The 19,131-nt window shown below is 48.8% G+C and overlaps 1 protein-coding gene across 4 annotated transcripts in view; it reads right to left on the reverse strand.

Moving 5' to 3' along the window:
• The window catches only part of BRPF3 (bromodomain and PHD finger containing 3), a 795,874-nt gene that overhangs the window by 326,358 nt on the left and 450,385 nt on the right, over positions 1-19,131 (reverse strand). For all 4 annotated transcript variants that reach the window (XM_069633430.1, XM_069633427.1, XM_069633428.1 and 1 more), the window contains 2 exons: positions 2,645-2,957; positions 2,246-2,527 (listed from right to left, as the gene is read on the reverse strand). In XM_069633430.1, coding sequence (XP_069489531.1) covers positions 2,246-2,527; positions 2,645-2,957 — 595 coding nt within the window. The remainder of the gene's footprint in view (positions 1-2,245; positions 2,528-2,644; positions 2,958-19,131) is intronic.

The following is a 19,131-nucleotide window of genomic DNA, read 5'->3' on the forward strand; positions in this document are numbered from 1 at the left end:
GAGATCCCAACGCAAGAAACCATGCTAGCTAAGACCAAAAGCATGTCAACCCAAGCACGAATCTTGGACAAAAAATTTGGCAGATTCACACTAAAACCTGCATTGAACTTTTATAAAGCAAAAGCAGTTCCAGCCATCATCTACGCAGCCGAAGTCATGCCTCTGATACCTCAGAACACCTGGGTCAAACTAGAAGGGCTCTTCTGGAGGAAAGTGTTGATACTCCCGCATTCAACACCAATGGCTCCCATAAATAGAGAACTCAACTTGACATCCCTAAAAGGAAGAGAGGAAGTGAACACCTTCATGCTCCACAGAAAAATAAGGCTCTTGACTCAAAAGATCTTCAAGATAATTCAAGAAAAATTAAACACAGGTTCCAACAACATTTTGGCTGTTTGGGAACAAAGAAACGCGTTGCTCATTGTGGAAATAGGAAGTTCCTGGGAGGAACTAGAATCCAACCCAAACAAAAAAGCAAAAAAACTTAAAGTACTTGACTGGATCAAAACACTAGAAGCTGCTTCTAAAAATAAACTAACTTTCGATCTACCAATCATCATCTCTCAAAAAGCAAACGAGCCCATGGGCTACCAGTTAAAAGGTCCCAGCAAGAAAATCAGAAATACGTACCTAAGGGCAAGGCTGAACCTTCTAAACACCAAAGAAATATTAGAAATCAGAGGTATAACAGCAGGCAAAACTTGTAGATTCTGTGACGAGCTAGACACCATCGAGACTCTGAGACATCTTCTACTGTCCGGTCTGGGTTTGACCTCAAAAAGAACACCACACGGGTCATTTGTTCAAGAACACAAGGTGTTTGGACAAAGAACACTGGTGGAACGCGTTGATGTCGGGAGCACACAACTAAAGTAGTCATCGCTGTTGGGCAGTTTCTCCAGACCATAAATCTAACTACCAGAGAAAGCGTACCATTTAGGCAAAAACATTTAATTGAACTGAATTAACAGGGAACGAGAACAACGAACATAAAAACTACGATACAAAGGAATGATGATCGTTCTTGTAAAAACTGCTAAAAACAGTTAAACCAAGTAATAAAAAAATAAAAAATAAGTTGTTTAAGAGGCCAGACCTCCACATATGCAATTCCTTTCTTGCCCCAATCTTATTCTTCCCCACCAATCGCGGGTGCCAAGGACATATTTTGCAGTCTTATTTCATCACAGTAGGTGATAAAGAAATGCCTTACAAGAAGAAACCATTTTGTACAGACAAAGTTGCATTCAGAAGCCATGCTCTGACAAAGATAAAAACAAAATCAAGATGGACTTCAAGAGCAGGAGAACAAACCAAAACCAACTTTCCAGGTACGAGCCCCAACTCTAGCTTTCTGCAAATGTATTTCTTTTTGGGTTTGGAAATGTTGTACAATTGAAAATGAAGGATCCAGAGCAGGGCCTGGTTGTGGATAATGTTCAACATCTTGTGAATCTGGGGAGGATCCCTTGCTGTAAAACACCCCAGAGTGAAAACTGAACTGGAGTGGTCTTGATAGTCCACAAGTCCAGTAACCTTCAGAAAAATGTGGGATATAACATTTTAACCCAGCATGAACAAGCGGCAATGGTTTGTGGCTCTACTGTAAACCTCCCGTATGTAATGCAGCCTTTACGATTCTTGAAAATGCACAATGGCACAGTCTGCTCTGTAAAATGGTTTGCCTTGTTGATTTAGACTATGGATTGCTATTCAGTTGCAAACACCAGAGGGTGAGGTAAACACTGTGGTAAAGACAGGGAGATTATGTAGATCTATGGAATCAAAAGATAGTGTGCCCACAACATAAAACCAGTGCACAATTGCAGAACACAGGAGTTTGGCACTAAATTTGTATACCCATTCACCACCAAAACCATGGATATAGGACAATTACCATTTCACAGATAGGAAGGCACTGCATTTAGTAATACTGAGAGGGTGGTCTTGAATCTTAATGTTATAAAGGAAAAAACAAGATGCAGTAGATGGTGTAAATACAAAACAATATTTCAGAACGCTCCCAAGCAGGAAGAGGCATGCCTAATTCATCAATACAAGCAGCATGGCTGCCCTCTACCTTAGTCTTCGACCCTCCCACACATCACAACAAGCTGCAATGAAACCCCTGGATGTCAAACACGTCCACAGTCATTGATCTAAACAGGAACAGCACCAATTGCCACCATAAAAGTTTCACATTCACTAACTAAAGATTTTTGTACCAGGAGGGGTTTCTCACCTTTCTCAGTGTCACCGTCGCGTTCTTCAGACACAGTTCTCGCTCCATCCTCAGTTCCTCGGTTAGGACATGTCGGAGATGCTCCATTAGACTGTGTCCGGCTCTGCTGTTGAGATGTCTTTAGCCTAAGAGAATTAATCTCACGCCTCAATAGTCGCATGCGCCGTGTCCTGGCACCGCTAGAGCGCATACTGCTCACAATGTCCAGCTTCTCCAGCAGCTCTTTCAGTTGAGCCTCGAGTGACAGGTGTGCCCGGTTTTCAGGAAGGAGAATGTTATCAACTGTATTAGATAGGAAAGATCACATCAAATAAACATTTTTGAATGGGGAATATATGCAATTGTAAACACAGTAGAGTGGTGATTTACAGATAAAGCAATGTGTGGACATGGACTCACCATCTTCCCATGAAAATCTGTAATAATCTTCATTTTTCGGCGACTCAGGAAGATGTATCCCCAACTCTGTTTCAAACCCTATGTTTTCAGCCTGCCGTCTTGTGTGCCGGAGAATTGCTCCTCCCACATCCCTCATACGCAGGGCCGCCCGGTGGAAAACAGTGTCTCTAGAGTTGTACTTCATGCAGTTGGTAACCACAAGGTTAAAATCCTCCTCAAAGTCGTCCAAGTTTAGGTAGAGGTGAGACTCCAGCTTCTGCCTCATAGTAGCAAAATCCATTGGACGTGAAATGAATTCCAGGTAATCTGGAACCTAAACATATAAAACCTGTACAATTACAAAAACCATTTACTAGGCAACCAGAATGCACCCCGAGCTCACACCAGTACAGAAGTAAGGGAACCATACAACAGGGAGCCCAAAAAGCACTGCAGATGGAAAACCATACATAAAACGGTGCAACCGTATTGATTGATTGATTGATATTTTATTTCTGTGGCGCTCGTACACAAGTGTTTCAGAGCGCGACAAGGCAAAGGAGGGGAACAGGGGAGAACAAAACAGCGATCTTACTAGGCCCAGTGACATTAAGAATGCGCAGGTGCATGGGAGAGGGGAAGGGAAAAAGTGCATGGAAGGAGGGAGAAGTGGAAAGTGCGAAGCAGAGGAGAAACAGATAGATAACAATAAATAAATAATAAAGGCAACAAACAGTGGTAATGCAGCCAGCAATTTGCAAGTGCTAGGTTTAAGGAAGCAGACATGGTAGGTCTGATAAGTGCAGGAAGAAAAGGGGTGGGGGCTGAAACAGACTAGTACTAGTAACTAAATAGATCTTTGCATTTAATGGGCATTTAGACAAGTTATTTTAAAGATTGAATTGGCACATATTTAATATCTGTGGGCTGCCACGACGGGGCAACACTGCAACCATAATTCCTAACTAATGTTACCCATTTACAAGTACTCCATAACTTCACTTTCTCCAAACTCATTAAACGCTGCACTTCTTTCATCCATCTGCCTTTGCCAATAATACAGCCCTGGAAGGGGGTGGTGACTCTACTAGTGAGTAATTGGCTTTTTCAAGTTAGCCAGTTTTCCAGAGGAAAATCTTCTCTAAGTAACTAACTGCATATAGTACAAGCGCATTTAGTTCTAGCTAGGTAAAACGTGATGCATCAAGTTTGGTCTAAACAGTGACCTGTTCATTTTTAAAGGTCAGCAGGAAAGAGGGATGCATTACTATTACATCACATCCTCTTGATTAATTTTGAACTCAAATAACACCACATTAATACCTTTTCCCTACGCAATATAGTGTACTGCCCACAGAATGATAGAACCTGCAGATTTCCAACCTTCTAGGTAAGGTAGACCACAGCATGAAAATCAGAATTCCACATTAACAGTTTTATGTCACTTGTAACCAATGACTCAAAATGCTCGTGTCCCACAAACAAATACCACTTCCATATACTAATAGGGATGAAGGCTCTAAACAAGACTAAACAGATTAAACAAACTGTGCAGCGAATGCTTGGAAAAAATCGCATTTTGTTTGGGTTGCTGCTACCGAGGTTGCCATAAAGTTGGCTCTTCATGAACAACCGAGCACTGTCAACAGAGCGAGTACGGAAGGAAATGAAACAAAATAAAAAACATGATCCAATAAACATTTTTATGTGAATAGGTCAGGTTCTATTTATTGTGACCTTTAAATTACGAGTAGGTAATGAACAAAAATGTTTTTTGCTATCTCTAAAATTAGTTGTAATCTATTTCCGTCCAAGCTTATGCTGTTTTAGTAGAGTCCTTCACCATCAAGCAGACTTTCTGTGTTTTTGCTTTCTCTTGTGTGCCCTTCCCCATATCTTAAAGCCCTCGTTCTGCTGGCCTGAATGATTCAGGTTGTTCTTTTGGTTAACGCCCCCATTTCATGCTGCGCAGTGTATGTTTTCCACATCATTGTTTTCCCCTCAACTGGCTTTTTGCCCCTTGTGCCCTGTGCTCCCCATGCACCTTCTTTTGATTTTCCTTTTTCAAATAGGTTTTTCCCTCTATTCCGTAATTCATAGTATGAACAGTCAAGGGAGCTACTGTTGACCATTTTACACTGTAGGCCTTTGAGTCAACCCATGTTGTCAATGATGGATGAGGAGCATGCTTTTCTCGTCAAGTGCATGAATAGAATTTGCAACACAATTTAACTAGACCTGTTCTGCTAAGTATTTCCTGCTTGTTCAAGAGGCAGAATTCCGTGACTCATGTTTTGAAGATATTTTGTAATCAGTCTTTTTTTCCCATACACAATGAGATTGTGCTCTTAATATGTTTCTTTACTATATACCCCCAAACAAATGACATATGATTAGCCTCTGTACATATCGATGGCATTTGCTCATATACGGAGCCCTGGTTTGTCCAAGTCCAGGTACCTTTGAGTGATCCAAGTGGAGAAACATCAGGATCGGAGTTCCCAGGCAGTGAAGTTCAATGATTAAGGGCTCCAGTGGAGGATGAATATAGCCTACTGTGTTGTCAGGTTGTGATAAGGTGCTGGATCTCTCACCTTTAGCTGGTCCAGGTCAAAAAGCTGAACCTTTTCAATCAGAACGGTCTACCAGAAAGATAGAACACTTTGGTGACTTTCCCAATTTCCATACGAGCATTCGTTTGAGAGGAAGGAATGTAGAACGGTAGGGACTCTCCAGTTTGACAGGAGAGCATCATTTACAGTCGGAAAACCCTGCTCATTCAGTGACAAATCATTCCATATGAAGTTGTTCTGCCTACAATCAAATACATCAATCTCTGGAGTCTTCCAGTGAAAGAAAGTAACAGTTACTTATCGTAGTAAAATCTGTATTGGTATCTCTCATCGCCGTTCCTCAATACCAGAGACTCCCATATACAAGGATGGGCCAGAGTCAAAATTGCACAGCTATGCCCTATTTTGTAATGCTGTCCAACCACACACGAAGCAAACTGCAGTACCTAAGTGAACCCCTACAAGCTCCCCACCCGAACACTTCCCTTCAGTCATTTCCTCCACATTAGACTCCTCAGAGCAGCGGCTCACCCTTTTGTTGCATGAACTCTATTTTTTTCTCTGCATGCTGGTTGCCTGAGCCTTTTTCACTTGATTATGCACCGTAAATCTGTTTTTTCACCTGAAGGTCTTGTGACCAGAATTTCCAATGTTCGACCTGCAGGCCGTATGTCTGGAGTGCCTCAGATTGGATCATTCATGGGCACACTGCTCCCTATTTAAGAAGGCTCCTCTTTGGGGGACATTATGCAAAGCTGGGAGATCGGGTCCTTAACGACTTCTTGTGGCGAATGAACCTACGAAGCCTGCATTTTTCTTCAGCAACCTTCCCTTTACATTCATCACAAGGATCATCGACCAAGCGAGCGATTCTCAAGGTCCAGAGCATATTGCATCTCAGTCAGAGGATCCACACATAGGGAATAAACACTCTAGTAGGCCACAGTCTAAGGGTCGCTGTCCCAGGGTTGAATTTGCCAACAGGTCAAGGCCAAGCTATATGCAGCCTGGAGAAAATCTAGTCATCAGCCAAAGAGCGGCTCACCTCTTAGGGGCAGAGTCATCACAAGTTCTGCCCAATGCCTCTCAAATAGGGCCGCCACCAAAAGGGTTATACCAGAGGGCAACTGCTCTTTTACGCAACACACACCTGAACATGCAATTTGCCATCTGGTTTCAGCTTCCAGGAAAACTTTTGGGGTTCCACAGTGGGAAATCTTCTGATGAGAGCTTAAGTTCTTGTCTCTTTCTTCCTTTGAAATACAACAAAAACATGAGCAAAATGGCTATAATGTGTGAGAAACCAAAGGGTGTCTCCCTTGGGATCTGTCATCCAGGTGGCCGGGGCTGTGACACAGTAAAGACACACACAAGTGATCACAGTTCAAGTGTGTTTATTGAACTTTATAGTGGGTGAGATAAACGCCTAGTCTAAACATAAATCTAAGATGGGAGCAAGCTACGATCATCAAATAATAAGGCAGTCCTAGTGGCGTCTTGTCAAATAAAAAGGGCCTGTAATAAAAAAACTATTGCCAATCCTTACTACTAAATTACTAAAAGAGTGTGGGATAATGTTCACCAGAAAAGAAAGTAGTATTCACAAAAATGATAAGTCAGGATGATACGGCTGGGTCTCCCTTTCCCACATTTTAAGCACGAGACAAGATGGGACTTCTGAGCACAGCATACTCCTGGGATCTCGTCAGCACAAGGTTCAAGGCTCAGTTCAAAGATATCAAAACCCTCTGAGGCCAAGTCTCTTTCCTGCAAAAGTCTCTTACCATGAAAGGCCTGCTGGTTCAAAACAACAAAAAGTTACTTTTCATAGGTACATAGGGTGATGATGCTTCACCCCTGGGTCCTTCTCTTCCGGGCTCAGACCCCTCTCGAATATCAGCCTCCTTCTGTCGGCTTCACTCTGGCTTGTATTCAAAAGACTATCTATTGCATTCACGTGTTGGTGGGTGATGACTTTTCACCAGAGTCCTCCTCTTCTGGGCTCAGACCCGTCTCGAATGTTTGCCTCCCTCCGTCAGGTTCACTCCGGCTTTTCCTTAACACATTTCAGGTATTTCTTACAGTTCATGTATTTCTAACAAAGTTCATGCATTGCTCATTTTCATCAGAAAGCTGGGTTTCTCTTCTCCTAGCTTTCCTTTGGCATCCCTCCATCGGGTTCACACTGGCCTGGTTTCACAATATTCACAATTTCATCAGAAAGTGAGATCTCTCTTCCCCTAGTTTTCTTTCAGCAATGGGTAAGAAACTTTCGAGTGTATAAGGGATTTGACGTAGATCCTTATAGGATCATTCAGACACCTCACACTGCCCTTTCCTAGGGCCTTCTGGTACTAGCAGTTTCAAAATAGGTCCCGGTCAGAGTCTAGCACCCACGTGGCGCCAGACCCCTCTGCACCTGGACCTTAACTGGGCTTTCTTTAAAGTTCAAACACACATACACACACACACCCACACACCCACGTTCTTTCTTCTTGCGTTAAAAATGTTGCTACTTGCAACCGTGGGCTCAACACAGTTCAGTTTGATATCCGCTTCCTCTCACTCACAGGCTGTGCTGAACCCGTTGGCTTCTCTGATCTCTGGAGTCAAGGACAGTGCCACGGTAGCCAGCTTGCCTCACCGCCTGTGCTATCAATGCGTATGTGTCTCCTTGTGCGTTCAACCATGCTCGAAGTGTGCTTTCGTAATCTGCCTTTTATCCCAGTGGAGAAGGTATTTGCATGGTTATTATCAATTGCCTGACTCTGCCCGACCCATGTGTATGGACATGTCAGGTAAACTGCTCTGGTGTTAGTCTGTTGTCTGTTACAGTGTAAGAAAGTGTTCGTGTTGGAAAAGGGGGCGGGAGGTAGAGCTTCTAAATATCGTACACGGTAGGATGGAAAAAGGGGTTGGGATGAAAGGGATACTGCGTTTCAACCCTCTGTGACCCACTTCCACTCCCCTAAGACCCCTCTCCCAGAACGATTTTCCCCCACTGGTCCACCCCTAGAAACTAGATCCAATAGCGATGGCCGTATCCTGGCCATGTGGACAACAAATCTCCGGGGACCAGCGGGCGAGACACCGTCAGGTTTCTCACAGGGCACGGCAATCACCATTGGAACCAGATTACGGGGATGGACCACTGCAGGAGGGACACCTGGATGGGGGGTACCAGGGGAATGGGAGTGGGAAACCTGGAGCAGAGACGCAGTATCCCTACACACATTTCCCTCTATATACTATCTAGGAACCTTATTCCCCCCTTTCATAATTAACACACATTATTGCTGCACGGACAAAGCGCTTGAGGAAGACAGACTCACACACAACCAGTCCATTTGGCATGTCCCAATATCAGGGTCAGGCAGAGTCAGGCACTTAATCTTTATGACTTGCACCTGAATCCTGCTCCCTTTCCACACTGGTATAAAAGGCAGAGCATGAGAGCACCTAAGAGGCTCGTTGAGAAAGGCGAGCAGAACCAGCAAAGCGGCAGGAGAACAGAACCCGTGAAATTGGAGCACCCATGGAAGCAGGGCAGAATGGGCCAAGGCAAAGAGGTGAGAGAATGGCCGTGGTCTGACCACCTGCAGAGTAAAGGCAGGGTAGACTTTTCAAAGAAAACCTCCCAGCTAATGCACAAGGTGAAGGCGGGCCCTCCTTCGGGTGAACAACAGAGTTGGGAGGAGGCAAGCCGTGATGTGTCGGTAGCCTTGGCTTCAAGGAAACGCTGGACGAATGGTATCGGGCGCTACCGGTGAGTGAACTATGAAGCCGGCTGTCCTTATCGAGTGAAAGATATCAAAGCGTTTGATGAGACTCGCAGGGTTTTTGCGAAACAGTGAGCGAAAATACATTGTAACCAGAACGATGAATGCAGAAGCTGCGCGTGTCAGAAAACCACGATGGAAGCCCGCAACATTGTGAATGTGTTTAAGACTGAAATATGCTAAGAGTAACTGAGTGGTCCGGTAATAAAATCGTACCTTTCTCGAAAGGCTCTGCATCCAGAGTGAAGCTGTTAGATTGAAAGTAAGATAATTGGAAAGACTGCGAATATCAGAAGGCCTTAGGAGAGGCCAACCCAAGTAAAAGAAAGTCAAAGTAGTCATATGAAGGTGCAAGCAAAATCCTCGTACAATCGAAAGTCTTTGACAAGTGGGAAACAAAGTGAACAATTGTAAAGTAAAGCTAAGTGAACGTGAACTATGTTGTAACGGCAAGTATGAACCTGACGAATGGATGCCAAATGAAAGCAAGGGGAAGTGAATCCTGCATTTTGTTAAGGTGACTGAACAGTGGTGTAAAATCTAAGGTGAACCCAAAGAAGGAGGTATCACGAGGAAGCCGGGGACTCAATGGGAATGGGGATCATGGAAACACCGGCAGCATCTCGTAATGCTGCCGGTGTTTCCTCGTCCACCTGCAGGCGGGCGGTGTTAAACCCGCCAGGTCAAACCTGGCGGGGACATCACCTCCTGCCTGCAGGAGTCGGGATCAGGCGGTCCGGAAACAACGGTGGCAGCGGGTTTACCGCCACCGTTATTTCCAGACCGCCTGATTTGTAATGAGGCCCATTGATGCGAGGGATACTGCCTTTTCTGAAGAAACTGCTTCCTGATGCCTGTAGGCCCAAGGGGTGCTCACAGTCATGCCAATTTTCCGCCTTGTCCCGTGATGTAACATGGGGAAGGGAGTACACCGTTCAGCAGTCCTGAACTATTGAAACCCTTTTGAACATTTCAGTTTGTACTAAAGTCTTTTGTTATACATATCATTGTCCCACACCTTTTTGTTGTATACAGTAAGGATTTGGCAATAGTTTTTTTTCAGGCAATTTTGTTTGACACAACACCACTAGGACAGAGTTTTCTTTATTTTGATGGTTGTAGCTTGCTCCCATTTTAAATTTAGGCTTAGATTAAGCATTTTTCTCACCCTTAAACTGTTAATAAACATCCATGGATTATACTCCTTGTGTCTGTCGTGCTTCTGATAACCATGTGTTCCTTATAAAGGGCAGAGACTAGCAAGATCATTGAGGACTTCATTGAGGATATCTCTGTCTTTACCATTATCCTACTGGTACTGTCATTCGTACACAGCTCAAAGGTTTAGGAATTTCACTGCTGAATTGGGCCAGTCTCACACAACAGGTTCTCTTACACAGACACCTTTTTTGACAAGGGCTGAAAGAACAACGCTTCCTGTTGTGCACCCAAATGTCAGTGGATTTACTTGAAGGCATACCTCCCACCTCAACAAGGTAGGCTATTTTCTAGACCTTTTCATGGGGAGGTCCAAATTTCCATGGTTCTAGCCTAAGCTGCAATGCCTAGCATGCTTGAGCAGACTACTGAGGCTCCTCCAGTTTCGGTGCAAACCTATTTCGTATTCCCTGCCTACACGAGTCCCCTCTTTATTAACAAGGAACAAGTTACTTACCTGTAACTGTTGTTCTCCAGCATGGGTCTGGCATGGATTCACATGCTCGTGAATATTCCGCGTCGTCAGGCTGGGAATCCTCGGTAAAGAAAAAATCAGTTTCAGTTTAGTTTCTGAACTGTCTTTCTACTAGTAACTAATCACTGATCTCTGGGTCATACTGCCCCCAGTCAATGACTGCCCTCTACCTAAGCCCTTCCTCTGGCAACCATCTTCAGATTTGGTAGCACGTAATGTGGCAGTAGGACCAAGAGAAGAGCCGCAGCCGGGGTAGGTGGGAGGGTTCGCATGTGAATCCATGCCAGACCCATGCTGGAGAACAACTGTTACAGGTAAGTAACTTGTTCCTTCTCCAGCATGGGGTCTGGCATGGATTCACATGCTCATGAATACAAGAATACATAGCAGTACACACATGCACAACCACGGGAGGTGGCAAGGCTCAACATTAAGCATTTCAACAACTCAACATTAAGCATCTCTTACCTCCTCACCAGGCTCACCTTCAAGTGAACAGGTTGCATAGCACTGCCTGGCCAACTCTGGACTCCTCCCTGGAATCCTGGTCGACGCAGTAGAATCTCGTGAAGGTGTGCGTCGACCTCCATGTAGCAGCCCTGCAGATGTCCAGCAGGGGCACACCAGACAGGAACGCCGTAGTACCAGCAATCGCTCTGGTCGAATGGGCTCTCGGACGGTCGGGATACGGTCGGTTTGCCAACCGGTGACAGTGCATGATGCAGCCGGAGAGCTATCTGGAAATGGAAGCCTTCGACAGGGCCTTCCCTTGGTTCACAGGGCCAAAGTTCACAAACAGATGTGATGTCTTCCGAAAACTCTTTGTGCGGTCCACGTAGAACTTCAGTGCTCTAGCCACATCCAGCGAGTGCAAAGTCCTCTTAGCCGGCGACGAAGGCGATGGGGAGAAAACCGGTAACACCAAGGGCTCGTTGAGATGGAAGTCCGACGGCACCTTGGGCATGAAGGAGGGGTGCGGCCTCAGCACTACCCTCATCTCGTGGAATGTCAGATATGGAGGCTTACAGGAGAGGGCCTGGATCTCTCCCAGTCATCGTGCGGAGGTGATGGCCACAAGAAACGCTGCCTTCCACGGTAGGAACTTCAGCGGTGCCGAATGCAAGGGCTCCAATGGTGGACCCATGAGCCTGGTCAGCACCACATTGAGCTCCCACGCCGGGGCCGGAGCCTTCAAGGAGCGGAACAGTCCTTTCATGAACTCCTTCACCAGGTGATGAGACCACAGCGACAACCGCCCCAGAGTTCTGGTTTAGCGGGAGATAGCTGCCAGATGGATTTTGATGGAGGCATGTGTCAGCCCCGCCTTGGCCAGCGACAGCAAGTCTGGCAGCACTCGAGGGGCCTTAATCTGTAGAGGGTTGATCTTCTGTGGACGACACCAGGCAGAGAACCTCTTCCACTTCTGTCCATAGCACTTAAGAGTCAAGGACTCCCTGGCCTGTGCAAGCACCTCCTTGCAGTCCGCCGGGATATCGTAGCTTCCGAACTCTAGTGCTGCAGGAGCCAGGCCTGCAGGTTCAGCGATCCCGAGTGGTGATGTAGGATGGTGCCTCCTTCCCTGGCGAGAAGATCCGCGTCCATCGGCAGTTTGACTGGGGGGGACGCTGACATGTCCAGAAGGTCCGGGAACCATATCTGCCTCGGCCACGCCGGTGCGACGAGGATCATCCTGCACCGGGACCATCTGAGTTGACTGATGAGTCGCAGAAGCAATGGCAACGGTGGGAACGCATACAGGAACAGGCCATCCCAGGGGAAGGAGAACGCATCGCCCATGCTCCCCGGTTGGGGAATCCTGCTGGCGAACCTCCGGCATCTGGTGTTCGTCGCCGTCACAAACAGATCGATCTGGGGATTGCCCCACCGTCGGAATAGGAGATCCACCTGATCCTGCTGAAGCTCCCACTCGTGGCAAGAGCGTAGCTCCCTGATGAGTGAATCGGCGACAGTCTTCTTTACTCCTGCTAGATGAAAAGGTACGAGGAACATCGCCTGGGCGACGGCCCAGTGCCACAGATCCTGCGCTTCCTTGGATAGGGCTGGGGATCTGGTGCCCCCCTGTTTCCGGATGTACAACATCGTGGTGGTGTTGTCAGTGAAAACCTGTACCACTTTGCCCTTGAGGTATGGAAGGAAAGACCTGACGGCCCAGAACACGGGCCGGAGCTCCAGGACGTTGATGTGCAGGGACCTCTCCTCCGGGAGCCAAAGGCCTCTTGCGTGGAGATCTCTGGTGTGCGCTCCCCATCCCTCCAGGGAGGCGTCCGTTATCACCGTTTCCTGATGCGCTGGGGTCTGAAAGTCCATGCTAGCCGCGAAATGCGCGCGAGTGCCCCACCACCGGGTCGCTTGACGGAAAGTTTCGTTGAGCGAGATCTTGTTTTCTAAGTTTCCCGCCACTTGCATCCAACGGGTGTCGAGGAACTCCTGAAATGGCCGCATCCGCAACCTGCACAGACGCATGAGGTAGATGCTCAATGACATCATGCCGAGTAGGGACTTGATGGACCTCACCCTGGCCACTTCCATGGTCAACAGCCTTTGTACCTTGCCCAGGATGGCCTTCGTTCTCTCCTCCGACGGTGAAGCCGACCGCGCCACTGTGTCGAGTCTGGCTCCCAGGAACAGGGCGTCCTGTGACGGTACCAAGTGAGACTTTGCAAAGTTGATCGAGAATCCCAGTTCCATGAGCAGGCGGACGGTCTGTGCTTTGTGGTCGACGGCAAGTTACCTTGACTTTGCTCGGATGATCCAATCGTCCAGTTAGGGGTATACCTGGATCCCCTGCAGGCGCAGCCGCGCCACCACTGGTGCCAGGCACTTAGTAAAGACCCTTGGAGCCGACTTTAACCCAAAGGGTAGGGCCTTGAACTGGTAGTGCCGCCCTTGGACCACAAATCGTGGGAACTTTCGATGTCCTTTGTGTATGGGGATGTGGAAGCAGGCATCCTCCAAATCCAGCGACGACAGGAAGTCGCCTTCCTCCAGCTGTCCCAGCACGTGCTGAAGTGTAACAATCCGGAACTTCTGGGATTTGATGTATTTGTTGAGGCGGCGAAGGTCTAGAATGGGTTGCCAGCCGCCTGTCTTCTTTCGGACGAAGTACCGCGAGTATACTCCGGAGCCCCGGAACTTCTTTGGGACGAGTTTTAATGGCGGCCTTTCTCAGCATGGCTCGTACCTTTAGAAGCAGCCGTGGAACGTGGTTGGGAAACCACAGGTGGGAAACGGTGGCACTTCCTCTGGAACTCTAGAGTGTGCCTGTGGGCCAGGACATCCAGCACCCAACGGTCGGTGGAGATGGACACCCACACGCCGACGAAGTTCGCCACCCGGCCACCCACCGGGGTGCTCAGGTGGGGGCCCAACGTCACGGCTGTTTCAGTCCTGTTTCGCCAAGAACTTGCCACCATGGGCTCCTTGGTGATGACGACCACGGTATCCACCAGCCTTGCTGCAGCCTCTTTATGCTTCCTGTGACAAGGAACTACGGCCGAATCCTTTGGAGGCACCTTGAGATTTGCCTGCAGGGGTCTGAAAGGACAGCCGTCGCTGATGGAGAGTGCCCAAGGCACGGGCCTTCTCGGTGCGTGCCTTGATGGCCTGCAGTGACACATCCTCTGCTTTGCGAAGTTGGTTGTTTCCGTATAAGGGCATGTCCAGTACCCTGGTCTGCACGTCCCGACGGAAGTCGGCCCGGAGCCAACTGCGCCGGCGCAGGCAAACGCTGTTGCTCATCTGACGAAATCCGGTATCTGCGATATCCGTAACTACCGTGATGGCGTGATCCGAAGCCACCTCGCCCTCTTGTAGGATTTCTAGGGCTTCTGCCCTCTTGTCCGGGAGGAAGTCCAGGATAGGAGTGATCTTGAACCACAGCACCCCAACATAGCGGGCCACGATCGTGAGGGCGTTGGCCGCCTTGATGGTCGTCGCTGCCGATGGAATGCTCCTACGTCCCATGGCATCTAGCTTCTTCCCCTTGCCGTCCGGCGGGGAAGTGGAAGATGACGCTGTCGTCCCTGCCGCTTTCTTCTTGGCTGTCGCAGAGACCACTGAATCCGGGGTCGGTTGTGCCCTTAGGTACATAGGAGCAGAGTCCGGGATCCGGTACTTCTTGTACCTGTCTCTCCTCGCAGGGGCCATGGACGGGTTCTTCAAAAGGGACAGCCCTTCGTCCCATATGTCGTCCAACAGCAGGACAGAGTACGGTTTTCCTCTTGGCTTCCTGTCGTTGGAAAAGAAATCCCTCTTTCTTCTGCTCCTGGGGGCACAGCTGGAAGAGCTCCGAGGCCCTGGCAATCATGGCGTGAAAGGAGCCAATTCCGTCAGGAGGGGACACCCAGGTGGGGGGTGACGGGAGATCCATTCCGTTGTCGCCAACGTCGTCCGTCCCCGTCGTCGCTGTCTCGTCCCTCGGCGGAGGGGATGGAGGTGAAGGATGGAAGGGAGGGGGAGGATGGATTCACCTCCGCTTGTTCGGCGGGCTGCATGACGGTCCAGGCGCCACTGGATCTTCCTCTGGGGGTAAGGGCAACCTTGTCCTTATCTCTGTGCACAGGGTCTGCAAAGCCATCAAGATTGCTCCCGAATTGTCCTGCAGTGGAGGCATCAGTTGCAAAGGGAGTGTCGGCTGGGGCGTGGTGTCCTCCGTTTGCTCCTCGGCCCGCCACTCCTCGTCGGCTCCACCGTTGCTCTCTACATCCCCCTCGTCGGGATCATTCCCATAGGTCCTGACCTCCTCGAACTTCTTGTCCAGAATAGCTTTGACGCCAGACAGCTCATCCTCGGAGGAGGTATCTGAGTCCATTAGGGCTAACGTGCCCCCCCCTTCTTCTCATCCCAGGGTTTCACAGGGGTCTTCTCAATAGGCTGGAAAGAAGATTCCCTCAGGAGAGGCAGGGAAACTCTAGGCCCGGAAGTCGTCTCCACTGGGGGTCACCCCTTAGGCTTTGCCAGGGCCGCCACGACTCCCTCAATCAAGGCCTTAGCCGGGTGAATCTGGGCCTTCACGGCCTTGGGCGCGTCGGAGGCCTTCACCGTGGGGGGAGGCTCACTGCCTCGCTCCACCTTGGCTTTCTCTGTCGGGATCGACCGGGGCTTCTCACGAAGCTTACCCAAGTTCTCTGACTTCCTTTTCACAGAGCCGGAGTGCCCTTAAAGGTCTTAGAAGACTGCTCGGATTTCTTCTTCTCACCTGCTGCTGGGCTCTTCGCCTCCAGCCAGTCAGACAGTCGTTTACAACGGTCCTTCATGGTCCGGATGGACATGTTCTTTCAGAACGCACAGTCCTCCTCCATGTGCGACTTTTCGGCGTGCAGGCAGTAGAGGTACCAGGATTGTTCGTCCTCCTTAAAAACGTTCTGCAGTCCACAACCTGGGCAGTTCCTAAACAGCTTGGATCCAGTGGGTGTCGAATCTCCTTTGTCCTGGGCCATGTCCACGCGGGGTACGCCTCAAAGATCTTCCCGAATCCTCCAAGAAGTGGAATTCGACGAAAATTAACCCTTGAGAATTTCCGAAATGGGTCCCTGTTAACCGGAAGAAGAATCGCTGGAGCTTGAGGCTCGAATTGACCGAAAAAATAAGCGTAAACTCTTTTAAAAAACACAATACGCAGAAAAAGCTTGAGAGCTAAGCACGGGGACTCCCAGCAATTTAACGTGTGGTAAAAATCTGAAGATGGCTGCCAGAGGAGGGGTTTAGGTAGAGGGCAGTCATTGGCTGGGGGCAGTATGACGCAGAGACCAGTGGCTGGTTACTAGTAGAAAGGCAGTTCAGAAACGAAATGAAACAGATTTTTTCTTTACCGTGGATGCCCAGCCTGACAACAGGGAATATTCATGAGCATGTGAATCCATGCCAGACCCCATTCTGGAGAACCCAGACGATCAAGGCCACCTAGATAAGGAGGCTCTGTCTTCTGCAAACGGACTGCACAGAAGCATGAAGGGCCTAATGGAATTTCTAGGCATTCCTATCACCCAGAGTCTGGTTTCTGAGGAAGACTTCCCTTAGTCCTCTCTGGATGGACAGTCTCCTCTTCTGCCGTATTTCAAAATGATGTCTTGGAACAGGCAGAAAAGATTTCTGATAAGCCTGATTCTCAAGTGTCTATCAGTAAGAAGATTGCCTTAAGCTATTCAGGGAAACTTCGTCTGGCTTCTCACCCTCTGACCCAATCTTCAGCTGTAGCAGTTGCAATGCTTCCGAATAGACCCTTATCTTCTAGCAGGGTTTCAGCATTCACTGTAACAAGTCCTCAGCGCAAAGAAAGGTTGTTGGAGGATATTGGGAAGAAGTTATAGGTTACTCACTGAAGTGACTAACGTACTCCTAGTCCATAGTCCCCTTTCCTCCATACTGTATGGGCATCCCTCGCTAGGGACGGGAAAGGAACAATTTTCACGAGAAAACATTTCTTTATCCATTAAAGTTAGCTGTGTGCCCGGGAAGAAAGCACTCCCTTGACTCTGTCCTGTGGCGACACGTCTCAGTCCCCTTTGACGCGTCAGCTAGATTAAACTGCCTAACAACGTTGCTTATTAGGGGGAACGATAGAAAGACGTATGGAGGAAGGGGGACTATGGACTAGGAGTATGTTAATCACTACAGTGAGTAACTTACAATTACTCCTACGTCCCGTCTCCTTTCCTCCAAACAGTATCAGTGATTACCACCGACTGAAGCCCCAGGGAGGAGAGACGTTGCCATCCCTAAGTGTACATGGGTTCCTGAGGGCCGCTTCCCCGATGGCTGTGTCTGATCTTGCACTGCCGTCTAGGCAATACTGCTTGCAGAATGCAGAGGGGGTAGCCCAGGTGGCTGCCCTGCAGATTGTTTGCCATGGCACATGCCTCTGGAAGGTGACAACCATTGCCTTGGCCCTGACCACATGTGTGTGCATGTTTGCTGGTACCTTGTAGGCCTCTTGAATGGCCATCACCATCCACCTAGCTATCGAGGCCCTTGATGCCCGACCACCTGGTTTTGAACCACTGAAGGTGAAGAGCAACACATCTGACTTGCAGAAGCCCTTTGTCCTGTCCAGGTACAATTTTAGGTCTGTCCTGACGTCGAGGTAGTGTAACACCTTTTCGGTCTCCTCCTTTGGATTTGGAAAGAAAGTAGGAAGGACTATCTCCTCATTGAGGTGGAAAGAAGACACCACCATTGGGAGAAATGCAGGTTGGGTGCGGAACACTACCTTGTCGCAATGGAACGTGGTATAGGGCTCTGATGCCACGTGGTCCTGAACCTCGCTGATCTTGTAAGGCCCCCCAGCAGTGCTGTCTTAATTGTGACCAATCTGATGTCGACGGACGCCATGGGCTTCAATGGTTTATGCGCTATGGCGCCCAGAACCACGTTGAGGTCCCAGACCGGTTGCGGGCGTCTGATAGGGGGTATAATCTCGTCAACCCCACCAGATGCCTCTTGACGAACAGGTTGGACGTGGAGAATGGGTCGCTGCCAGAGATCCTGTAGGCCGCTAGGCAAGTACGGCATGTGTCGACCTGAAACCCTGACTCTGCCAGGTGTGCCGATAACGACAGGACCTGCACCAGTGTGCATGCCAATGGGTCTACGCCTCTTTCTTTGGCCCAGAAGCAGAACCTGGTCCATTTGCTCCTATATTGGTTCCTGGTGGAGATGCTTCTTTCCTTCTGAATATTCTCTAGGCTGTCCTGAGACAGGAGACAGTGCTGCAGCATTATGTACTCAGGAACCAGGATGCTAGGGCTAATTTCTCCGGGGACAGGTGGACAATCCCCCCGCACCCATGCTGCTGAGATAGAAGCAGAGCTGACCCCCACAGGGAGAGGCACGGAGAGCGGATCGGAGAGTTGTATGAGGTCTGAAAAACATGGCCTGGCCGGCCACTGTGGCCCTATTAGAATTAGGCTGAGGTGACGAGCCTCTCTGATCTTGCAGATAACTTTGTCGATTAGAGGAGTTGGAGGGAATGTGTAAGCCCACATACCATTCCACTGGAGATGCAAGGCGTCCCCCCGCAAGACTCTGCCCTGTCCCACCTAGGAAGCAAACTGCTGGTATCTCCAGTTGTGTTTCGTGGCGAAAAGGTTTATCTGGGACTGTGCCTACTTGCTGAAGATCTCCTGCAGAACCTGTTCTTTCAGCTGCAACTCACAGTTGTCCACCCCCAGCCTGCCTAGTCTGTCCGCCTCTAGGTTGGATTCTCCCAGAAGTTGAATTGCCGAAAGCCATGTGTTGTGGGCAATGGCCATTCCTATATGTCGATGGTGAGCCTGCACAGGGGAGGAGATCTGGTACCCCCTGTTTGTTGAGGTAGAACATGCTTGTGGAACTATCCATCTGAACACAGACTGGACTGTTCTTGATCACAGGGAAGAAGGCATTGAGAGCCAGCCATATGGCCATTTGTTCAAGCCAATTGATGTGACTCTTCTGGTCCACCAT

This window comes from Ambystoma mexicanum, chromosome 13 (assembly GCF_040938575.1).
Source record: "Ambystoma mexicanum isolate Mex_15411 chromosome 13, UKY_AmexF1_1, whole genome shotgun sequence".
Lineage (NCBI taxonomy): Eukaryota > Metazoa > Chordata > Amphibia > Caudata > Ambystomatidae > Ambystoma > Ambystoma mexicanum.